The sequence below is a fragment of the Fringilla coelebs genome (assembly GCF_963513975.1).
Source record: "Fringilla coelebs genome assembly, chromosome: 7".
In the NCBI taxonomy this organism is placed as follows: domain Eukaryota; kingdom Metazoa; phylum Chordata; class Aves; order Passeriformes; family Fringillidae; genus Fringilla; species Fringilla coelebs.
Window position 1 is genome coordinate 5,246,677 of NC_140035.1, and position 19,078 is coordinate 5,265,754.

At 41.5% G+C, this 19,078-nt stretch overlaps 1 protein-coding gene across 1 annotated transcript in view; it reads left to right on the forward strand.

Annotated features, from left to right (window-relative positions):
• LOC311156081 (von Willebrand factor D and EGF domain-containing protein-like) overlaps positions 1-19,078 on the forward strand; it is a gene marked incomplete at its 3' end in the record, with an annotated part of 152,569 nt that overhangs the window by 68,639 nt on the left and 64,852 nt on the right. The window contains exons 9-11 of the mRNA XM_084209764.1: positions 173-443; positions 3,568-3,746; positions 7,297-8,240. Coding sequence (XP_084065890.1) covers positions 173-443; positions 3,568-3,746; positions 7,297-8,240 — 1,394 coding nt within the window. The remainder of the gene's footprint in view (positions 1-172; positions 444-3,567; positions 3,747-7,296; positions 8,241-19,078) is intronic.

Below are 19,078 nucleotides of genomic sequence, written 5' to 3' on the forward strand. Positions count from 1 at the left end.
ATACAGAGCCAGAGGAACTCTTCCCCACGTGCGCGTGGCTCCCTCCTCCAAGGCCAGCCAGCACTCTGCTCCAATTACCGAGCGCTGCTCACGAGTGCCAATGAGTTCCCAACACAGGAGCATCCTGAGGGTGTCTAACCCTGTCTGGTTTTGTTCCTTTGTGGTGGTTTAGGCGCTATGACAGCCATAAAGTCGGGACGTTCCTGCTGAGCCGCAGCGAGTCGCGGGCGTTCGAGGTGCACGTCCGCCAGTGGCACTGTGGCGGCCGCCGCTCCGCCGCCGCCTGCAACTGCGGCGTGGCTGCACGAGAAGGGGGTGACACCGTGGTGCTGGACACCTGCAAGGGCCACTTTCAGGACAGCAGGCCCCAGCTGACCATCAAAAGCACCGAGGCGTCGCCACAAGTCAAGATCCTGAAGTCCTACGGAGGCAGGAAAATAACGGTACGTGCGTGGATGGCTGAGCGCTCTTGTGGCGGCTGCGCTTTGAGAACACGTGTTTAATATTTCTGGATTATCTGTGAAGTTGCTCTCGGGGTTTGTGTGGTTGAGATGACCCCAAGGTGTTGGAAAGTCTCTTTTTCCCAGCCCTGAGATCAAAGAAGGAGTCAGGATTCTTTGGCTGTGGTTCTCAAGGTTGTTTATTCTCTGTTGTCTAAAGCATTCTTTCTCTGACCTGCTGAGGTCTGTCTGGCAGGTCAGTCCGTGGCACACTGACTGCCCTTGGGGTGGTGTTATCTTTTTATACGAAAAACTACGTGTATATTATTTACAATAATTTTCCAATACCTATCACCTGTGTTAGACAGTCTGTTTCTACTTTAAACCAATCCAAAAGTGCCACCATCACCCAGATGATGGAGGCTAAGAAGAAGAAAGAAGAAGGACAAGGCACACCCAAATCCCTCCATCTTGGCTTCTGAACCCCCATTCTAAAAACTCGAAATTCTACCTTTCTATCTTGTAACAAACTAACTATCATTCTACTTAAACTCTCTTGAGAATCCTCATATAAGGTTGGTAATTTTTTCCATGGGTGAAAATCAAAGCTGCAGGTGTCTTTGGCTTTGAGCCCCCTGGCAGGGGCTCGAGCCCTCCAGGGCACCCAGAGGGATGTCCTGTCCTGCCTGGGTTCTGACAGTTGCTATGAAAATATCTGAAGCCATCAGAGTGCTTGCAGCCAAATGTACTGCAAAACGAGAGGCAGGGAAGTAGCTGGTTGAAGTGTTGGTTTAGCAAACTGTAAAACCAAACAAAACAAAGACCTCTGGAAGTTTTTTGGTGACACAGCAGAGTTCTGATAGCACAGCTTACTCTCTGCAGCGCTCCATGTTTGCTTATGCCAGGCACTACCCAACCACATCACATAAAGCAAATTTCTTTGCAGAGCTCAAGATATAAATATGCAAGGAAAGATCACAGGTAGCAGAGTAATGGAGTTTTTGAGTGGAGCAGTAAGACACTATTAGTCAGAGCCAGAGAGCCCCCAAAAGCTATGAAAATGGGCTGTAAATGTGCAACATTTGCTGTAACATAAAGCATTTGCCTAAACAAATATATATAGCCGCAACTTACTTTGCATAAGTATTGTTTATCCACACTAATAGACTGAAATCACTGGAAAAATAGGAGCAGGCTGCACCAGGGGTTTTGGTAAGGAAAAGAGCTGCAAATTATGGCCAAGAAGATAATTTTGTCCTAGAGTTGTATCATCAAGATTTATTGCTATGAAATGCTTTGGATGAAGATCGGTCCAAAGCCGAGCCAGAATGATGCAGGAAGTGCCTGTGCTTGGCTCTGCTTTGTGATCTCACTTGGAAAAGACCTCAGGAAGGTAGTAATTGAAAGTCTGTTAATTATAGAATAGAGAAAAAGCAGGAATCAAGCTGTCATTTCATTTTGCAACTGAATGCAATATAATTACTGTTTTATTACTAGGACAATCTTAGCAAGGGATCCCTATTCTCATTTACACCTGAGGTAAAACTCAGGGAAACAAATCAGGGCAGACTGGGGACACAATATGAATCCTGCTGTGAGATGAGTGGGAATCTACAGGAACTGTGCAGCAGAGAACAAGATCCCTGAGCCCAGCACCGAGTGGGGTACATCCCAATTCTCCCATCACTTGTCCATCATTATCCTCATGCAGCTCAGGAACTGGCTCCCACAATGTTCAGGGAGGATTGGAATGGGGCTGGGTCATGCCAAGTGGCAGCTTCCAGCAGGCAGTCACTAAATAACTCTGCAAACTGAGGGCTCAAAAAACCTTCTTTGAAGTCTCAATTAGCAGCATTAAACCCAGGTGGGATGTGCTGCCCAGGGCAGCAGGGATAGGAAAGGGTTAGAGCCCTCGAAATTCCCCAAATAAATCCAAATATTAATCTGGACAGCGCAGAAGACTGTGCAGCTCAGGCAGTTCTGACTGCAAGGGTTTTACACGTAGCCCTCTAGAAAAAGCCTGAAGTAATGGGGAACTAAAATGGGCAGAATTGTAATTTAGTGAAGCCAAACTCTGAGTAAACTCTGGATTCAAGCACAAGAATAAAAGTATGAGCTAGTTACGCCTTCACAGGTATGAGTAGACTTGATGGGGAGAGACTTCAAAGGACCAGAAAATCCCCACCCAAAATAAAGGAAAACAAAAGACAATATTTGGATTAAAAAATTATATTTAGGCAGGAGCCACTTAAAAAAGGAAAACAATTATTTTGAAATTATTATAATGAGATGTTTGCAACTCTAATGTATTTTTAAGATTAACTGAATATGTTTAATTCTGGATAAAAAGAAAGTACTAATGCTACTTATCAGGACAGTATGTTCCTGCTCCCTCTCAAGGCCCAGATAATTTTCAAATAGTTTTTTTACCTGTAAAAAAACAGCAAATAAAAAAAGAAGCCAGTTGAACAGATAATTTCTTTTTGCTTTTTTTTTTCCATTTATTATTTGGTTAGTAAACCAGTCTGAAAAATCCATTATCCACACAGTCACTTCTTGTTTTGAACCCTGCTAGGTTTTTTTGTTTCCTTTTAAAGGTGAGTGTAAGCCTACCACTAGTCCTTTAATGAGAAAATTGCTTTATCCACTTTAAAACACAATCATTTTCTGGATAATCCGGCCTTGGAAAATGAAACAATTGTTCAGAAAGAAGAAAGATATTTTTCAATCTTGGCAGTTTCTCTAAAAAAAGTTATTATTATAAAATTATTAAAATAAAAGACACAAGGGTGGCCTTATTGTCATGGAAGTCACTTTAAAAATTAGCTGATAACTTACCACTGGGAAAACTTCAATGGATGAAAATACCAATTTAAGAAGAAAGTACTCATGGAGTTATATATTTATGTAATGCTATCAGATATTAATGCCATGGAATCTGAAAGCAAGCTAAATAATAGCACAAATAAATATTTATAGTGCTTCTAAGTGATCTTAAATTACCTCCGCCATCGCTAACATCCTGCTTTGAAATTTCTGTTTATGGAAAAAGACGGTTTTTATTGCATACAAAGCTTGGTAAGAGCTTCAATTCACTGGGGCTTTTTTTTTTTCCCTGCCTCTTCAGATCCTGTTCCCTTCTGGGGCGTTTGTTCGAGCAGACCTGAGCGAGCGGGGAATGGGTGTGACAGTGAGGACACCGGGCAGGGACTTCAACAGCACCCGGGGCTTGTGTGGCCTCTTTGATGGGATGGCTCACAACGACCTCAACAACGTGCCTGAGGAGGACTTCATCGAGGAGTGGAGGTACAGAGCCACAGAGATCCCACCCAGGAGATGCTCTTAGCGCTGCTCCAAAGGGCCTTGATGGGTTTATTTCATTACAGACTCCCCTAGTGGCTTGACAGAGATCTCCTTAACCCCAGGGAGAAGCCTGAAGACCCATCTCCATCCCAGCAGCACAGGGCCTTAATCTTCAGTCAGCACAAAACACATCAGCAGATTCCCAGAGAGAAGTTTCATATTCACAAGTGATGCCATGTTAGCAGCTGTGTTAAGATCCCTCTCAGCTGTTAAAAAAAAAAATGCAGTTCTCACCCACACTTGAAAATGTAGGTAGCTGACAATAGGGATTAATTAAGGGTTTCGTATTTCTCTTGTTCTCTCATTCCTGAACGCTAATTACAATATGTGAGTATAGATTAAATGTTACATTTTGACAAAGTCTGGTAATATACATACCATGCTAAAACCTAATATCAACTCTGCTAATGATGACAGTGAGCTCTGAAAGCTTGTACTTTCTGGGACAGATGGTCTGGAAACAGAGACAAGAGTCTGACTCTGACATCTCCCTGTCACAGTCCCTGTCCCTATCCCTGCTCCTGTCTCTATCCCTATCCCACATTTTAATTTCTGTTGCTCAACTTCAAACTTGCCTAATTGGTGCTCCTAAAACCAAAATGGGTTTGCTTGTGTAGCCTGGTTTGTGAAGCAAGGGAAAAGAAGGCAAAACACTAACACAGCACTTAATCTGTACATGGGAGCTCAGCACAATCCTATAGGAGCAATGAATTTTTAGACTTCTTACACTTCAGAAAATAAACAAGCACCTCTGTCATATTCTAGTTCTAGTCAGTGGGCCTAAGTAATGGGTGCCTAATGTCTATTTTGGCCTGTCATTATAAATTCTACTATTTAGAATTCAACGGCCATCATTAACATCCTAATAATGGGGTAATCAGTCAGAGATTGCTTCTGGGAAGGCAGATGGAGAAATAGCTTGGTGCAAGAACCAACCAATAACTCACTGCCCCAAAAAAGAGCTAAAAGGTCCTTAGGAGAACTTGCTCAAAGCAATTTTGTTGAAAAAGCTGAAGGCAAAGCGCAGTGCAAAGGAATTTAGATATGAAACACTGAGGAGTTTTCTAGGGCTGTGTGATGGAGATTCTTCAGGGAAGGCAGAAGCTCCTGCTAAGTGAGAAGGGCAGGAGGGGTGGTGAGTTTCATTTTGCACTCCTCCCAAGGATGGATTCTCAAGGAGCCCTCAGAACCTGTGTAGAAAAACAAGCCAATAGAGAAACTGAGGTCACCTCCAGAGGAGACTGGATCATCCCCTGATCCACTCACAGAGAAACAGCCCAGTAAAAAACAAAAGCTGGAGGGTGACTTTTCTGCTGCTGTTTTTAATTTCATTTTAAATAACCCTGAAATCATGCTAGGCTTTCTCCAGCACCTGAAGCCATCTGAGTGCCCACCATCTGGCAGTTCAGAGCTTTCCCTGGCTCCCACCTCTCTCAAGCAGCTGCAGGGCCCTGCATGCACAGATCAGTTTTACACACCAGCTTTCCAACACAACTTTTAAACAATAAAACAACATCAGAGCTTCCCAGCCACTAAATGGCAACCAGAGAAGACACGAATTTTAAAACATGCGATTTAAGTTGGCAAAATAAAATCTTCAGACACTTAAAAATATACCAAGAAACCAGCAGAAATGCTGTTAAATTCTGGACACCTTCTCTATAGTAGCATCCAACTCAATTGGATGAAAAAAACTTTTCTTTAGCTCTTCCTGGATTATAGTGGGTGGCTCAGAGGAATGATAGTCTGGTCATCTCATGCAGGGGACAGAGGGCACATCTGAGCTCACTGAGGAGCAGCTGTATGTGAGTGGCTGTGAAGAAGGGTGGGGTTTCCATTCTTGCCACACCATGCACCTCTGTTCTGTGAACAGAGGCTGACCAAAAGTAAGCAATTGGTTCCATGTAGGATTAACAGAGGATTTTGTTTCAATAAGATATCAAGGCAAAAGAGTTTCATTTTAGTGAAATTTTCATTGGTGCATTAAGTTTCTGTCCTGATTCTGGACCAGTTTATGTGGTTGATGTATTTTTTTATTAAATAAATAGTATTTACAATAGCCTCTAGTTTATGTAGTGTTATATCAAAGGAGGAGCATACTGCTGCTGCCTTAGTCCAGGTTTATATTTCCTTGATGCTGAGTCAGGGAAGCTGCAGGGGCAGATAACCCCTCTATTAGAACCAGAGGAATGGAGCGTGAAGGACACTCCTCAGACACTAAAATGTTTTGTCCAAAGGACAAGTCTCTCAATCATCAAAAACGTTTTATTTTCCTAGACTGTAGAGAAGTGCAGAACAGCTTGTGCATTTCCATGAGCATGAAAACCACCCTTTTGTCTCATACTGTCTCCTGCTGAGTCCACACTTTGGGCAAAACAGTTCCATAAATGTTTGTGCTCATGTTTCAGGAGGAGAAATAGGTTCATTTTGCCAGTGTCACAGAGATGTTCTGTTTTAAAGTCATGATTGTGTCAATGATTAAAATGGCAATATCAGACATGCCATTTAAAATGTATTTCTAACAAATTGGATAAAGGCAATTACAGTTTCCAACAACAGTATCTAGTGTTTGGCTCCAATATGTTGGCGAATGCTTTCACTTTCCTGAAACCCCAACATTCTGGCTGCAAGACAAAATTAATGCCAAAATGATTTTAATTTTTGGTGCTCTTTCAAATTTGTCTGGTAATGACATGCTGCAAAACATTGGGACAAGAAACATATCCTTTCCTATGAAGCTCTAGGATTCCCCTTGTGCTGCACAAACAAGATCAATAAGAGATATGAGGTTTCTGAAGAAACTTGAATCATGGCTGTTTATTCAAACTGAAGTATCTAGAAGTCCATCCATCATTAAAGACTAAATTTAAAAGGGGGAAGAGAATCATCTCTGCTTATATGATATCCTAGCCCTATGATCAATAGAGAACTGCTTTGTGTTGAAAGAAAAAAAATCAAAGAGAACTCTAGTAGAAGGAAAGAATGAAATTAAGTATGGAAAAAAAATGGGGGGGGGGGAAGACATTTAAAAGAAAAAAGTTAGCAATATACATCTTAGAGGACAGATCAGGCACACAGATAAAGGTGATTTTCATAATATAGGATTTGAAACAAATATGACTTTTTTGTCATTCTCCAAGAGTTAGCTGTGACACCCAGGGACAAATCCAAGGCCTCTGTCATGTATAATACACAAAGGGTAACCAGCACCTCAGAGAAAGTCCTGCAAAGAGAAGTCAAGCAGTTAGGCAACGCTCCAGCAAACCACTTAAACATCTGGTATAAAAAGTCTCCATGAAGTGCTAGAAAACACAGAGGACAACTCAAGAAGGGCAGTGCAAAAGTGACTAAAGAAAACAGGTTAGGTGTTTTCTCAAGTCCTTTTGCAGATTGGGAATTTATGCTTACCCTACCCTCAGTGAAAGTTTCCTCATATGATAAACTAATTTGTCAAAAGCTTTCTCCTGCTAATCCCCTTCTATTTTTAAATCAGAATTCCTCCAGGGAAGAGTTTATTTGACAAGACTCCAGCACCCTCTGAGAGGAAACAAAGGAAAAGTTTCTGCAGATGTCAGAAGGAGAGCACCAAGCCTGTGCCTGTGGCAAACACAAAAAATGCCTTTCAGACTCCTTCCCCTGAGCCCTCTGGTTGCCATCATGGTCATGTGGACCACAGCTTTGCAATCCCATATCTGGATGTTACATCTGAGTTTGTCACTCACGCAGAAGCAGAGTCAACTTTGAGAAAAGACGGGAAACCACCGGCCAAGACTTTTGGTCAAAGATATTTTCCTAAGTCAGTCCAAAAGCGAAGAAGCCCTGAGGTCCCACAAAAGCCCCTCCCACACAATGTTTCCATGAATAGCAGCAGCTCCATTGACTCTACCAAACCAACAGGAGACCTAAAGAAAGCAAAAAGGCAAGACAAGTATTATAAAGACTCGTCCTTTCACCCATTGCATGGCCCAGCCCAGAGACACTCGGAGAGCTTTGCGTATTTTTTCCCCGAGGACTATTTTGAAGGGGTTCGGATGAAAATTCCACTGTCATGGCCCACTCCCAATGGCCTGACTGCCACCAAAGCTCGGGAGATTTGCCACCAAATTCTTGCAAACTCCACCATTGGCTTGGCATGCAAAGTCCTCCTGGCAAAACACCTGGATCAGGCAATCGATATTTGCCTTTTGGACCTGCAGCTCAAAGACGACGCGGCTTGGGCGAGGGCACTGATAGCCCTTTTGGAAAATGAGTGTGAAAGGAGAGTGCTGGGGAGCAGAAAGGGAGAGTTCCCTGCTGGAAACCAGCCCTCTGCTGCCTGGGAGGAGATCCTCGCTGCTCTCCGGTGTCCTGCGCTCTGCCGCGGCCGCGGGTGCCGCACGGAGCTGGGCTGCCAGTGCCTGGGGGGCCACAGCTCCCACCGCTGCAGCTCTGCCAAAAGTGAGTAAAGCCTTCTTTCTATATGGGCAGTGAGTAAAGCCTTCTTTCCATATGGGCAGTGAGTAAAGCCTTCTTTCCATATTGGCAGTGAGTGAAGCATTCTTTCCATATTGGCCTTATTAGGCAGAACATCTGCGTGGAGTTGTTTGCTCTTCAAGCAGCGCTACCAGTAAGGTATTTGATGAATTAGTAATCAGGTTTTGACCTTGAGGAGCCAATCAAAATATCTGGTTGGCTGGTCCTTCACTTTTTTTGCCTCAGTAAGTTTTTAAAAATGGATTTTACAAGCCCCTTAGCAAATTGGTTTTGCAGAAGTGATTTTCTTTACATCTGATCTATCACTGGCATGCTGACAAGCAGGCTTCTCACAAAAAAAGAGGAGCGTCCTGCTCACCTTGTGGTCAATATTCATGTAAACAATGTAGAGATGTGTCTTTCTTCTTTTTTTCCCTGGTCAAGAGAAAATAAAGTTTGAACCTTAATTTCAAACACTATGCTAGTAACAACACAAAATTAAAAGCGACAAAATGAACAAGTAACCCTGCCAAAGCCATCAAATAGGGTCAGTCTAGGGTCAGTCACCGTGGCTTAGCTGAGACATCCAAATCTCCAGCCAGCCCCAGGAGCTCAGTGGCACATCTGACACCCCAATGCATTTATTATCAGGGATGGGATCATCTATATTCTTCACATTAAACATGAATTCAGTGCACGGATTTAAAGCAGTTAAAATATATCCTGACATCCTTTTTTTCTGTTAATGACAGGCTAAAATTTGCAGAATAACTTCTGCAAATAGTTATGGAAGAATTAATTGGAAATATTATGGAAGAATTAATTCTCTTTCACACAGAGAATAACTGGAACCAGGGACTGAAAGTGAGTTGAGCAATTTTGAAGCAATTGCCCAACATACAATTCAATGTTTAACTTATTTCTCTGTGATACAGAGAGGTTAGGGGGCTTGCTTAGGCCAAATTTTAAAATTTTATTTTTCTATGGCTGAAATATCTCAGATTAGAGGAAAATAGCTTCAATATGACCTTTCAAGTAAAAGCTAATGGTGCCTTGTCTTCTTGCTGTGACATCAAATATAAACAAGGACAGAGAACAGAGCTCAGCCTGGAATTGCACAGGGAGGTGAGAACTGGAAAACAAACATACATCAGCTGTGGCAAACACCCCCAAAATCATTGCCTTCCTCTGCCCTGACTGCTTTGTCTGCCTCTTGCTGCCCTTGCATTGTGCATTTTCAATGTTCAGCTGGACAGGGTGCTGGGCCATCTTGTCTAGACAATGCTTTTTCCTGAGTTAGAGAAAAATTGAAAATTAAAAAACCCAGAAAAATTAAAACCCAAGTAACAAGTGGCATGCTTAACTTTCAGGATATTCTCCCTTGTCTTTGGTATAAATGCAGAGAAGTTAGGAGAAAACATCACACAATAAATTCATCTCAACATTAACTGTGGAGAGGAAAAACTGCTGCCACTGTCTAGAGTGAATCAGTGGAATGAGCTGCAATGAGGCCCCCTATTAAAGACCATTTATGAATTCATTTATTTGTGATTTAGAATATTTTTAAATATATACAAAAATGAAGAAGCTGTTTTATATATATACATATACACATACATACATACATACATATATATATATATAAAAAATTATCTGATCTTGTGAATGAAATATAAAGCAGATCTATACAAACAGCCCGAGGTCGGATCCCCTACAAGGAGAAATAAAATCTTAGTTCTGGCATGCCAATCACCCTGACATTATAATACTAAGAAAAGGTCATCTAGATAATTTGGTACAGTCAATCAAGGCAAACCTCCATGGGAGCTTCACCTTTAGCTATTCTTGATTTTTGAATTTCATTCAGAATGTATTGAAGGATATTTGCTTGTTTTCACATTTCCCATGCAGAAATGTTCTACACAGACAGCATGGAACCATTTAGATTGGAAAGGATCTGGGAGATCATGGAATCCAACTCTTGACCCAGCACTGCCATCTTCACCACTAAGCCATGTCCCCAAGTGCCACATCTGAGGTGGTTTTTTGAACACTTACAGGCATGGTGACTCCACCACCTCCCTGGGCTGCCTGTTCCAATGCCTGACCACCAAAGTGAATACATTTTCCCTAATATCCAATTTAAACATCTCTTGGTGATGACAGCAACAAGATCCTATTGCCCTGTTGCTTTTTTCTTGGGAGAAGAGACCATTCCCCACCTGGTACAAACTCCTTTCAGGTAGTGCAGGGAGCAATAAAATCCCCCCTGAGCCTCCTTTTCTCCAGGCTAAACACCCCCAGGGCTGTTCCCCTACATTTCCCAAGGTACATATGTGATGGAACACCTCTTTCCAGGGAAAAACTCCTCACAGCAACCACCAGCCTCTCAAACATCACTTCACAGGAGGTGCTCAGAACCGAGCTCCTGCTGACATCACTAAAGGCTCTCACACCAGAATTGGTTACTAGAGATGAAGAATTAAGATAAATCTCAGAAATAAAGCTGTGTGCTCCAACCAGAACAGCTTGAGCCCCATCCCTGGGAGCTCAGGAGTCCTGGCCTGGCTGGCAGAGCCCAGGAAATCAGCACAGGCAGGATAATCCCTTGGGCTTTGTGACTAGTGAGCAGAGGTTCTGTAGGAAGGGAAAGAAAAGAGGAGAAATTAAGAATTGAATTAGGTACCTGCAGGACATATAAAAGTGCTGTCTCTTTCCCTTTCTTTTCAAAAAGTCAGGACAGAAGAAACAGGAGTGTTGATCTCAGAAATGCTGACTTTTACATGCTATTGCTCAGGAAAAGTTATTTTCCAGGAGAAGCTACAGGAGTAATGAAGGAAAATACAACTCCTTTTGCTGGCTATATATTTTCTCATCAGTTCCAAAACAAATCTCTGTCTAATTTTCTCAGGCTGGAATTATAGATGTGAATTAAAACTCCCCCAAGATCAAGGAGGCTATCAACACAATTCAAATATATTTTTCAAGGTCACCCAACCTCAGCTACACTGCCAATACAGAGCAATATATTCTGCCACTGGTTTTGGCCAGCAAACACACACAAAAAGATGGCCCTGCAGTATTTTTAGGAATCAAAATACAGGCCATGATATATTTGAAGTTATTTTAAATGGAAACAGAAGTAAAGAGAGAAGATGTGAAGTGTGGCTTGCAGACAAGTTCACTCTCAGCTCTGCCTGACTCCAACAGGAGCAGTCCAGGTGGCCAGAGCTATAATTATCCTCACATGAAAATCGCTATTTGGAGTTGAAAGGCACCTCTGAAACTTGGCAGCACTCCAGCAGCTTAGAATTTCTTAATGTTGCTTAACATTTCATAACCCCCACCCTCCCCCCCAACACCTGTATAAGGTGCTTAAAATGTCATTACCACCTGTAATTAAAGGCAGAATCCAATTACAGCAGATAGCAAATCAGGTTGGTGCTTACCATTTGTATATATTGACCATGTTGCTTATTAAAAAATATCAGGACTAGTAAAGCACACATAGAATAATGTAATATGCAGATTGTATGAAGCTCTAAAGAGCAATTACAAGATAAAAGGTAATGAGGAGTAATAACGACAAATTAGTTTCAGTGAAGTAATGACACTTGAAGTTTAAATTTCTACATGGAAAGTTCTGGGGAGGAAAAAAAAATTAACCAGCAAAGAAATCAAAGCCAGCAAAAAATGATGGTGAGAAGGTGAGAGGGGAATGTTCACCTTCCACACTTACAGAGATCCCATTTTCATATCAATACATTTCAGTGGTGATATTAAGAGGGGCTGTGAACCCAACTGCATTTTCAGAGCTGTGAACCACAACCACACAGGTCCCCCAGACCCATCTGCTACACCCTGTTATTTTTAGAGTGGTTATACAGACCTTTCTGAATTCAGCAGTCTGCTTTGGGTCCTGTTCATGTGCTGGAATTAAATAATATGAATTAAAGCACACAATAGTTTTTAAAATTTATATATAATGAGCAAAAGTAGGAGGTCAGCTATTTCAGTTCCTCAGGCTGGGTCTTCCAATGGATAATGCCTCTCCCCCTTGGAAGAATAAGCTCAGAGTTTTGATCAGACCAGGAATGTAAGGTCAGATACATATAGAAATCTCACTATTTATGTAATTGTGATTTATTTTTAAGATTAATTTCTCATTTTCAAAGACAAAGCATGAAGAAGACATTGAAAGAAACTAATTTTTTTCAGGATCCCCAGGTGAAAGAGGACAGAGCATTTCAGTTGTTTACATCAAATTCCAATCTGTTTTGGAGATTGGAGCATTTGTATGGGAGCATACTGGCTGAAGAAAATACTTTTCTCCCACTTGAATCAATTCAATGATCCTAAAATTCCAGATCATGATGATTATGTAAGGGCTGTTAGGAAGCCAAGTAAATTAATACTTTTTGGTATTTTCAATATGTGTTTTGCTGATAAGATGCAGAGGGAAACATCAGGGTGTGTCGGCACAATAGATGCTGTCCTTGCATAAATTAAAGTAAGTAAATTAAAATATTATGCAAAGTAAAAAATGCATCTTAGACTTTTCAAAGGAAATGTAATCCATTTCCTAAATCCCCAGGATATCTACAATGAAAAATATTGTTCACTGTGTGTAAGGCTGGTGTTCTTGTGGCTGGGACCAGCTTGTGGTGACAACACCTTCAAGGGAGAATTCCATTTAATAGCACCACAAGGGCCCCAGAAACAGCTACCAGAAAGTGTGACCCTTTCCACAGGAACTGATCTTTTTTTTTTTTCAAATCACTTGGGCTTGTAAACAAAGAAAAAACAACCAGGCTTTTTGCTAATATGGCAAAACATGTTCTATGGCAGAGAGGATGCAGTACACTTTAGCAATTCCATTGATTTTTCAAAATTGGATTTCATAAGAGTCAAATGTGCTTGTGAGAACAGCAAAAACCATGCTTACTGTTTTAAACTTTTCTCACCAAACAGAGTATTATTGCTATTAAAAAAAAAAAGTTAAATTGCATTTTCCCTTGAAAAGCCCTTCTTCTTTTCAAATGGTAAGTCATTGGGCTTAATTCTACTCTTCATTATAACAATTCCATTGGCTTTGGTGGGCACAGTATTGACAAAGTCACAGTTCCTGCCACTTTGATGAAGTTACACTATCAAGACAAAAATCAGGTCTCTTTTTCACAAATCTTCTTTTCTTTTTCCCTTTTTCTCATACGAATTGTTGACTTTTGCCTTCCATAATGTTGAATTTTCCTGTTTATCCAGCTGAGGGAGGTTTGAAACTCTCCACTGCCTGCAGCCTCCCCATTCCCTCTCCTGTTTAAAGGTTCACTCAGCAGCTGATGGGTGTGAGGCTGCGTTCTTGTACTGAAATTTAGAAGCTGAGGCTTCGTTTCTATCAAATACACTTTTCTTCAGTAGTGAATCCTGTAAGGCAGGGAACATTTCACACACATCCCTATGTACCATTGCAGCATAAACCACATTTTAGTGCACAGCTCTGCTCCCACTGGGACTATGTTCTTTACACTGGGCTTAAAGATATTAAGGATATATTCTTATTTCCTTTAAGCTGACATTAAAGAAGTCTCACTAAGATATCAATACTCCATAAAAGAGGTTCTATACAGCTTGAAAATGAAAACTTTTCTTTTGAGACCTGTTATCTCCACTTACTATGAATTTTTTTCCCTCAGCTTACCAATACTGGAAAGTAGATAAAGAATAAGTATAAAGATACATATTATGCAATTTAAGATTACATTGTGTTCAGTTAGGCAGGTCTTTCCTAGTTAAAACAATTTATGATTTAGTACTGAAAGAAAAATGGGGAAAATATCTTTAAAATGTTTATTTGTAAAACACACTTTCCTTGTCCCAGCCATCTGCAGAGGAGTAGTCCTCACCATCACTGAGGCCCTGGCACAGGATGCCCAGAAAAGCTCTGGATCTCCCATCCCTGGAAGTGTTCAGGGCCAGGCTGGATGGGACTTGGAGCATCCTATATGAAGAAAATGATCCTATAGTGTCTTCAGGTCTGGGACATAAAAATTTGCCCAAATACATTCTTCTCAGGCTAAAAACAGAGCCAGTATTAGCAGACATAATTTTAAAAGATATAATGATTAAATATCAAGTTTTGAGATTACTTGTCAAAGCATCAATTTTTGAACCCAGGACTTGTCACCTTTTGAAAATAGCACTCTTGTTCTTTTAGAGGAATGAACACCTCCAGCCACAAAAGTTTTAGTAAGAACCACAAAATTTACAAAAGAAAAACAGTTTAGAATCAAAAGAGAAGAAAAGCACAAACTTTACCACAGATGCATCCTCCCTGACACCCACATACTCTGCTCAGAGAAACACTTTTCTCAGTCACATCAAACACCTTTGTGGGCAATTCTCAGGGACTGGGGACTTCTTGCTAGTTTTGAAGCCTTTCTTCTTTTCATAGCAGTTTTACTTTAGTTTTTGCTGGTGCAGATGCAATAAACAAGCATCTGAAAAGGCAAACATCAATACCAGCTTTAATCTACTGTTTTAAGTCCCAGTTCTTTCCATTTGAGGCACAGACCTGGCTGAGCAGGAAGAGGACTATTAGCTTTATAGTTACAAAGTCAATAGAAAATGAATTTTAAAAGGATTTCAAATCTTGGTGATAAGGGACCTGGAAGGTTGCATGCTCAGTGATCCATAATATTCCCTCCAAACCAGGTCAGGGAGATCAGTCTTTTCTGCAGATTAGTTTATTTGCTTTAATGCATAATGAAAATAGTGAAAACAGTCAAAAAAACCCCATGTAGCTAAACAAAACTATTTTCCAAAGAACAGAGAATTAAATTTCTAGAAAAGTTTAAAAAACTATAGGTCTCATTCAAACTGACCAAAGTCAGACACCCCAGAAGCACACCTATAACTTTTTTACATCAGGCTGTTTACAGTTATCCCTGGAAATTTCAACCTTAAATCGTATTAAATCCAAAAGAAAACAAAAAGCCCTGAAAAAACAACCTCCTTCTCCAAATACTCACAATGCACATACAATATAAACAACACATTCACAACAGTTTATAACCTAGAACTAAAACTTGCAAATCATTCAAAGGTCTGATTTAAGTTGACCAAAACCAAAAATTCAGAGCAAACATTTAAGGCCTTTACATAATATTTTATGTTGTGTAAAGAGCTCCCAATCCACCAGATACAGAACATTCAGCCAATTGTGAACAAAACCCCGAGTGTAATAACCAGATTTAATCTAATTCAGTAACTTTAAAATGGGAAAATTACCAAAACCAACTAATTGGGCACTAGAGTGGACACAAGGACCAAGATGACACCACAATGACCCAAATCCTTTTTGTGGCATCACTGCACTCACTCTGAGGAAGCCTCAAAATGCTGCCAAGGGTTCTCCCCTAAAGTGCCATTGAGGGACAAAAACTGAGACCTTCTTTGGTGTGCCAGTGAGCACCATGAATGCACAACCAGAACCTCACACGAGGTCACCTCTCCAGGCCATCTGGAAAAGAAGAAATATTCTGCATTCAACAGCACAATCCTCTTCTTTTCTCTTGCTGATGTACATCGCTAGCAAGCCTTTTAAAAATAGAAGGATTAAACAAACCTAAAATGTCACAGTGAGTTTTCTAAAGCAAAAAATAATCTGCCATATTGTTGCAGCACATGGATGCTTGCAGTGTGAAATTGAGCCAGGCCATTTCTCACATGCAGGGAGCTCTTGCAAAATGTTTTTTCCCCACTCTCTCTCAGGGCTCATTTCTGCAATCCATACTGGATACCAGAGACCCTCCAAGCAGAAAACCAGATTCACTCCATACCAGCTAAAGGTCACAGATCTAGAGTTTGGTACTATGGAAACAGAGTTGTTTAGGTTGGAAAAAACCCCTAAGGTCTGTGAGTCCAGCTGTTAATCCAGCAATACCAAGCCCAGCACTGAGCCATGTCCCCAAGTGCCACATCCACACAGCTTTTAGATACTCCCAGGGATGGGGACTCTGCCACTTCCCTGGGAAGCCCATCCCAGTGCTTGACCACCCTTTCAGCCCAGAATATTTCTGTAATACCCCATCTAAACCTCCCCTGCTGCAATTTGAGTCCATCTTCTCCTGCCCTGACACTTCCTAGCTGGGAGAAGAGACAAACCCACCCCTTGCCACACCCTCCTTTCAGAGAGTCATAGAGGGGGGGTCCCCATGAGCCTCCTTTTCTCCAGACTAGACACCCCCAGCTCCTTCAGCTGCTCTGGTCCTCTGAGACCTGGCTTTGGAAGCAGGAAAAACACAGTTTTTCTTCAGAAGCCAAGGAAGGCACTGATGTGCAAGAATTCTGGCAAAGAGCATGTGGCTATTGATGGTTTTTTCTTAGGGAGAATTATCAAATGAGCTTTGGGTCATGGATAGCACAAGTTCCAGGATAATGTGTTCAATGATTACCAAAATAACATTATATACAAAAGAAAAACAATATTTGTGCAAACATTTGGATGGTGGCAGACTCAGACTTGCTCTGTCCAAGCTGTAGAGATAATTTGGCATCAATTTGCTCTGATACAGAACCCTCATACCTCTGGTAGCTGAAGGTCCACGTGCACACCAGCAAGTTCTGGCATGGAAAATTGTTCAATCAGCTACCTGAATCCAAGGAAGGGGCACCTGGGCATCATGGACCATTTACTTTCTCACTTCAGCAAAGATTTAACCCAACCCAGCACTTATGATCTGGTTCTTGATTTGCTTTTCATGGCTTAGATTGCTTATTTATCATCCCCTTTAAGAAAAGCAGGGTAGTTCCTTTCTTTTTCTTTATTCAAACAAAATTCCTGCTGTTTTCAATTTCAGGTCTGCTCAAAGCCTCACATGTAGTTTTCAAACACTGCAGAAGAAAGTTCATTTGTGCTGGGATACTTTTCTAATCAAACAGTAAATCCAACATGAACCATTTCTATCTGTCAGTAAGACTTCAATAAGTATAGTTTTGCAATATTCTTGATTTTGTGTCAACTGTCTTCATTTTACTTCTACATCTGTGCACATTATTTACATAATGCACTGCAAAAAACACCTGTAAAACCAACCATGTATTTATGGGGGGGTTCAGTCTATTATTTTAGCCTGTGCTCCCTGTCAGATTTGATTCATGTAAAGGATTAGAGAATGAAACCACACCATCAGCAACCCTGAATTTACTGTTCTTTCCTGGAAATTCCTGCTGGAGATGGGAGGAGAAGGAAGGGAAGGCAGGGGAAGTGTGCCTTGAGGGCAAGCATTGCAAGCCAAAGGGGACAGATCCTTTATTCTGTCTGGAGGCCTTTGAGATTTCCACCTTCAACTCCAGACCCTTCTCTCCAATTTATCTCAAGACAGTTTCATCAAAACACAAGATTTTTTTACTTTTTATCCCCAACATTTCCTGCTGTTCACACTGTCCCTATGCAATGATCTGCCCGGTGACAGATGGGGTTTTTTTGCATTTACTTGCTGTGTGTACAGACTGGGCACTGGAAATGCAGTGGGAGAGCCATTCCTGAGCCCGTGGATGTGAACACACAGCTCCTCAAATCCTCCCCCATAACTGCTGCACCCTGTCACACATCTGAGCCCCAGGGTGCCACCCTGAGCTTCAGTTTTTAATCTACAACTAAAAGTCCTCTCCTCTCTAACTTGCCCCTCTGCAGACACATCCATCCCAGGTCTCCACAACCTCAGCTTTCTCTGCATATCTGCACTTTTGCCCTCACTCTCATCTTTGTGATGCTTCCCAGCTCTTTTTATTGCCCCTGTCCTTCTTCCCTCCAGTCTTTAGCTGCACTACTTGCAGCCCTTTTGCTGAGGTTTTTCAGGCTCTCCAATATTTCCTTCTGATGTCAGCACCTCTCTGGATTTCCAACTCCCCCTCCATGAACCACACCTTGATCCCTGTGCCCAGCAAAACAGGGTCTGGATGTTTGAGTGCCCAGCTGACACCTGCCAGGAGACTTTTCCAAAGCCAATGGAATGGAGGTTTCCTCTCCCTTTTTTGGTTGAAACTGGCTAAAATGCAACAACACTAGAAGGCAGAGGGGAAGACAGACAGAAACTCTCATTAAAACCAAATGCCTAAACCCCTTAAAATTCCTACACCCATTACATCTGACATTTAAAAATAAATAAAAAAGATAAAAATTAAAACCCTTATCAATATTTATGTACTGCTTAAACTAAAGGCTGAAATCTAGTATCCATTTCTTTAAAAAAGAGACATTGTAATTCCTTTTATTTTCCATCAGATTTCAAGTTGCTAAGACACTGATGTTTGCAGTTGTTGCCAAGTAGTGTTTGCATTAAGGAAAGGACTTTCCAGGTTCTCATGCCCTGCCAGTGAGGAGTCTGGGGATGCTCAGAGAGCTGGGAGGGGACACCAACAGGACAGCTGACCCCCACTGAGCAGAGGGATATCCCATTCCATATGGCATCACTCTCAGCACATGGACTGGGGGAAAGCTGGGTCACTGCTCAGGTACTGGCTGGGCATCTCTTGGCAAGTGGTCAGCAACTGCATTGTGCATATATTCTAAATATTGCATCATGATTATTATCATGACTGTATTTTCTTCCTTTTTCTCCCATTAAACTGCCTTTAAGTTAACCCACACATTTTCTCCCTCTCTCCCTGGTGATTGTCTCCCTGATCCTGCCAGGAGGAGCAGTGAGAAGTGCCTGTGTGATATTCAGTTCCTGGCTGGGGTTAAACCCTGACAAGTGTGTACAGAATGATTGGAGAGAAATAAATACAAAATGCTGAGCTGATACTGTAAGGCACTGGGC